The sequence below is a fragment of the Ovis aries genome, chromosome 25 (genome assembly GCF_016772045.2).
Source record: "Ovis aries strain OAR_USU_Benz2616 breed Rambouillet chromosome 25, ARS-UI_Ramb_v3.0, whole genome shotgun sequence".
Taxonomy (NCBI): Eukaryota; Metazoa; Chordata; class Mammalia; order Artiodactyla; family Bovidae; genus Ovis; species Ovis aries.
The window spans coordinates 38465653-38471814 of NC_056078.1; the positions used below are offsets into that span (position 1 = coordinate 38465653).

The 6162-nt window shown below is 36.7% G+C and overlaps 1 protein-coding gene across 15 annotated transcripts in view; it reads left to right on the plus strand.

Annotated features, from left to right (window-relative positions):
• CCSER2 (coiled-coil serine rich protein 2) overlaps positions 1-5931 on the plus strand; it is a 162671-nt gene extending 156740 nt beyond the window's left edge. For 14 of the 15 annotated variants that reach the window (XM_042240826.2, XM_042240828.2, XM_060406821.1 and 11 more), the window contains one exon: positions 1177-5931. In XM_042240826.2, the coding sequence (XP_042096760.1) occupies positions 1177-1995 (819 nt within the window). In that variant the 3' untranslated portion in view covers positions 1996-5931. The remainder of the gene's footprint in view (positions 1-1176) is intronic. The other variant, XR_006058041.1, reaches the window with a different exon arrangement.
• The last annotated feature ends 231 nt before the right edge of the window (positions 5932-6162 follow it).

Below are 6162 nucleotides of genomic sequence, written 5' to 3' on the forward strand. Positions count from 1 at the left end.
TGTCAGACATTTTTAAAAAAGAATGTATGGGAGTGTGTGTGTGTGTGTGTGTGTGCATTTAAAACATCTACAGCAACCATCCCTGTATCATGATAGGACCAATAGGCTTTGCCCCATATGCTTTAACTATTTGGGCCATAGAAAGATAACTTTAAAAGTGATATTTTCTTTACCGACTGCCCAAAAGTAATAGAAATTGTATATTTCCCGTGACTTGTATAGAGTATAATCATGCAGTGGGCTCCAGAGAAGTGTGTGCAAGGCATGTCAGCCTTAAGAACTTTTCTGTTGCAGGCTTCTGAGCTTTAGTTCAGGTTACAGACAATTTGAAATCTGTTTTACTCTCAGACATCATTCAAAAAAGCTGACTATTTTTAATTTTATTAATGGACATTTATTCCTGGGGAGGGTAAATCCATTTTTCACTTATTGGCCATAACGGAGCCATAGTTGATCCCTCAAATGGCAGTGAGACAGAACAAATGAGCTGTGAAAGCCTTTCATTCTGAAACTTTTCAGTAAGAATGCTAAAAGTAACTTAATATTAGCTTAAGACGTTGACCTATTTTTGTGTAAGTGATTAGGATTTCATATCAACTTGGAATATAATCTTCATTCTAAATTGTGTTTATCTGTGGGTAATTTTAATTCTCAATTAAAATTTAGAGTTACAGCACCTGACATTTTTAAATTAATACTTCTTCTAACAAAGTGTTTCGAAGTGGAATAGAGCTTTCCTTTAAAACAAAAAACTTTAAAATCGATAATATTCTGAAATTCTTAGTTACTGTCTGCATGTTTTATGGAGATCAAACCAAATGACTAAATAGAAATCATTCTGTCAAGCTCTCTTTATATATAAAGTTTTAAATAAGTAATGAATCAAGATAGGAATCTCTTTTCTTCAATAAGCCAGTGCTTTAATATTCTTCTTTTACCCTGTTTGATTTGGATCTTGTTTAGTGTTTACTGCTTGTACCGTGTTTTGTTTACATCATCACTCATATGTGTCTCATCAATTACTTGAATATTACAGCTTATTTTTTAATTAAAAAAACCCCACATGCTTCTCATATTAAAACATAGTAAGTGCCAGCACAGCCTAATTGGAACATATTAATTCTGGGTGGTGTTTCTAAAATGAATTGTTGCTAATGTTGTTTTTAATTTTAATAGCCTCAAGTACTACAGCCTTCCAGCAGCCTTCCCAGACCCACAGACCACACCCAGGGAAAATTAGTAAAGCCGCAACATACCGAGGCCCACAGTGAGTGCACAGTCCAGGGCACACATCAGGGTGTTGTACCTCCAGATGAAAGCTTTACACACGGCTCGCAACAAGAAAGCAGCAACGGTCTGGAAGACCAGCCTTTTTCATCAAGCCCGGAATTCACTAAGGATGTGGTGAAGAGTACGCCTTCTGAAGCAAACTTGAACACGACCTTGAATGCTCAAGAGCCTTATCATCTGGCAAATAATCAAATCAGTGACATGCAGTTTGTGCCCACTTCTCTTCAGACACTTCCCCAGTCAAGTACAGATGACCAGGCTAAGAAAGTTGGAAGAAATCAGTCTTCTCCAGAGGGCTACACATCTCAGCCCAAGTCCTCGCAGCTTTTTAAGCCACCCATCTTGAATTCTTTGGTATCGCCTCCAGTTCCTGAAACATCTCCAAATAGGACTCCCACTTATAAGAAGTCACCAGTAATCACACAGTGTAATTCCGCAAAACTCCAGCCAACATCTAGTCAAACAAATCTTGCAAGTAATCCAAATCCAAAAGCATCAAAGCTCCGTCCCCCTTCTGGCTCTTTCAAACAAAAACACGTAAGCAGCCCCCGACTAGAGCCTCAAAACTTCCAGGCCAAGACAAGCATCCCAAGGCCACTAATAAGAAGAAAAGAAATCATGCAGACTCCTAGTGACAATTTGAATTCTGGGGATTGTTTGGCCTCTAATCAATACTCTCGTCTTCCTAAACCAAAGATACATTAAGTGCATAGCCATCACCTGCCAATTTGTTTTTTTAAAAAAACAATCTGTTCCGTAATAGCTTTATGTGTGCAGTTTGCTACCACGATGGAGGTTCCATTGAAAGCTTGCAAATCTTAAAATTAAAACATGGAAGCTTCTACTGGTTTGGCTCTTCTGTTTTGTATCCTGGTTGAAGTACATACTGTTTGAGCATATTTGTCTCAGGTAAACACGAAAGTTTGCTTACTCACTCAGAGGTCTACAGAAGGCTCTGACCATGGCATCCATTCCTCTGCACATCAGAAACTTCATAACATTCTGCTTAGCAGCCAGCAGATGTGCTTGCTGACGTAGTCCCTTTAGGGTCTGTATTAATTGTGGTTCTCAGAGCCTCACCCTTTTCCATTTGTCCCTCTGTGAATATGGTTATTATTTTAACTGGAGATTTGGTGATAAGGAAAGATGATAGTCTGTAAGCAGAGTTCTGGCCAGTGATGTGTATATTTTAAAGGTCTATGCAAAAGCTCTGTGATGAATAAAGGAGATTAGGCTTTTAATGGGAAGTTAATGTAAGTTTTATTTTTCCTTGTTATAGTCTCAGTATTTATTTATTTACCAGACAAATTCTCCTGGCTAAAGCTCTTCATATTATATATATAAAAACCAATTATATGTTGCTTTTACATCTTGTTAAACACACACACACAGATTCACACGTAATTTGTATTTGTTTTTGTTACTGGATAAATTTTGGAAGGCTTGAGTGAAGATCCACCTGAAACCTGACCTAAAGATATATTCATTTGTAACATATGTTGGTGCTAGAGTTTTGCTGGTAATTCCATTTTGAATCCTATAGGCTTATGGATCCATGCTAGCTGTTCTGAGGTTCCACAGTATATATTTTAAATTAAGTCTTTATTGTAATATTTATATTTATTGACTTTCTGCTAATATCCGAAGACTGGAATAATGGACTTGAAATGTTTGCACAGAACTTTGAGGGGATATAAATGTCTCATACGTGGGGATTTAAAACTATTTTCTATAGCAAAATGAGTTAAAATATTTTGAGTATAATTATAAATTTAAGTAAGACTATCTTGAGAAAACCAGAATTCGTAATAGTTGTGTTCTTCTGAGTTTTCCAGGTTTTCCTTTTATGTTGGTGTGTATTTGAAAAGTAGATTTGGGAAGAAAAATGAAATTGGAAAGGGGAAATTGTGTTTTATTAAAACGTATTAAAAGATATTTCAGTGGCAATATGCTTATTTATTTTAATGTGCTAGGAAGGCAGCTGCAGAACTGCCAAGGGACCATACACGTTAACCTGACATCCTGTGACCGCTCGTTGGGTGGTTCAGTCAATGTGCCCTCCTGTTCTCCCAAATCATGGTGTCGCTGGGTTGTTCATCTGCTGCTGCTTTCATTAGGGTTAATGTCTTTCAGACAGACAGTATTTGCAAAGTCAATTTTTGTTGTGATTAGTTGACCAAAAATTTATCAAAAGGGATCATGGCCAAAAAGTCAGTCACTCAAATTTCTAGGGATCCCTTTACAAAATGTACACTGCCCCATTTTAGAGAAAGAACACAGCAAGAGCTCTAGTGGAAATTTGAAAAGAGGTGTTCACTGCCGTGCGACGCAGTCATCCCTTCCCTGTCAGGGAACCATTCTAGTAGGCTTGCCACTTCACCAGATAACCAGCCCTTCTTGGACTTGGTAATAGGTGAGCAACCCAAGTCTCGAATCAGGCTCTCATCCGACAGCACTTCTGCCAGAGAAGCACTAGTTTAGAAAGTTTTCACGTAATGCAGGTATTGTTACTATGCTAAGTGATGAGGTATATCAGGAAGGCTCTTGTTGTTACTTCATAGAGCAAGCAGTCATAGCTGAAGCTGGAAGTGGGTACGTGTGGTCTTTCATTCTGAGGACGAAAGAATACTGTTCCCAGATAGTTCAAATGAGGTGTTTCCCCAAACTAGAACATACTGATTAATAGGTTTGGTTTATTTGGAAATAGAACCAAACTCTTGAGAAATGTTACCTTTATCTTTAGGGACAATTTTTAAAAATATTTACTTTAACCCCTTAGTCTGAGGGTAATGTCTTTGTGTATTAAAATGTTGACTCCTGCCGGATGTTTATTCTAACCCTTTTCCTGGTCTGTTTTTTATTCCTGATGAAATTGCAGAAATTAATCCATCGGTTCAATTTCTGTGTACCTTTGTTGAGCCTTAATCATGGCAAAAGGCTCATCAGTGTAATTATGAAGCATACTATTATATATAAGAGAAACAAATCTAGGATGCTTGCACGAAACAAAGTATTTGCCTGCAGTTTTCTTTAAAAACTGCCAGAATATTATGCTAGTCTGCTCCTTAGTAAATGTTAAGTCGGAAATGAGGTGGGCAGTAGCTCACCTGAATAGTCAGAAATTTCTGTCTCAGATTTGGCTTGACCTCTCTGTCATGCTTCTGTAAGTCAGCTCTGTGCCAAATCCCTCTCCAGAGGAACTCAGATCACTTTTTCCCTTGGTTCTTGTGATTTTGGTGAATATGGTTGCAGCGTATGAATTTTTAATCCCGAGGAAGAAGTTTTTATGGGTTGTTAAGTTTCACATTTGTGAAAGAGGAAAATAGAGTATGTGGAATTATATATTTCGCTGTTAATGGGATGCATATCAAATTCCTTAAAGACAGCGTGGCCTAAGGAGTTCATCAGTACAGATGCAGATGATTTTAAAGGCGCTAAAGAAGTATATAGTTAATAATCATTTTAGAATGTTTCTGATAACTGAGACCCTCTAGCTTTTTTCTTTAGGAGTCTCATTTTAATTTGTGCAATATCTTCAGGCATACAACTACTGTCCATTGTATTTATATAGATATTAGAGAACCTTACTAAGTATTTTAACAAGTAAAAATCTGAATATGAGAGAAACTATCAGATTTGCACTTTAAATGAGCTTAATTGCTTGGAGTTGTGCCTGAAATATCGAAATGCCTCCTATTGGGTGTGGCTTTCTTTGTTGAAATGAATTTCTCTATAATTGTTGCTGTTCGAAGTACAGCCTTTCACAGTTGTATTCTAAGCATGTCACTTTTTCCATTAAAGCACTAAGTTCTTTGAATGTCTCATTGTCCCACTAAGTATTTTACTCAGACGCATCAAAGAGAACACAGTCCCCCTATAGCTGTCACTTCTAAATCTTCCTGTAGCATAGATGGTACAACAGACACAGAGACACACTCTTCATTTCTGAGCGGAATTGTCACGATGGTTTCCTGGTCTCTGGGGCACTGAGGATGGAATTTGGAATCACCAAACACGCGTGCAATGGAGAGCAATAGACTGCAGCATAGTTTCGGTTTACTCAATCTTAAGTTTTCGTGCTTTTGAATTAGTTGGGGTAGTTACGTTTGCATGCTTATCCATACATTTGAACATTAATTATAGCTGTAATACAAATACCTGATGTTTTTCCTTGGGGATGATGGCCTTGCTATTTTTCTTAATTCTGATGCCTGAATTATATTTTAAAATTTTCTTTTCACACCTCCCTTCGATTTTTCTGCTGCAGCAATTTGAAAGAGTATGTTTGGATAAATGATTATGATGGTGAGCACCAATCTACAACTATGCTGTTAAGTAAAGATACATTGTATGTTTTCACCTCATTGGGGGAAAGCTACCCACTTTCTCCTTGGTAAAGCATCACCACAGGAAAGCTAAACTGACCCTAAGAATTTAAAATCTCTTAATCATTGCTGACTAAGAACACCACAGTCTTTACTATCTGCAGTATTGTTTTTCCCATTGACTTAAAAAACCAGTTCAGAGTAAATACTGTATATTAGAATTTGCTTGTAAAATGAATTATAAAAACTGGATGTAAAGTCTCTTTCCTGAAAATGTTGGCATAGTAAATAAAAATAAAATTCATAATTATAAAAATTTCCTTGTCTTTCTCAACATTGACGTCCACAATGTACTTTTTCTCATACCTTTTTTCCACAAAGATCTAAAATGTTCGTTTGGTTGATCTTTTTTTTTTTTTTTCCAAACTCTGTATTATTTCACACATGCCCTTTGACATATACATCACACTCCCAGCCCTCACTGAGTAAAAGCGATAAATAAATAATAAATTAATAATTTATTTCATTTTCCAATTTAACTTTATGT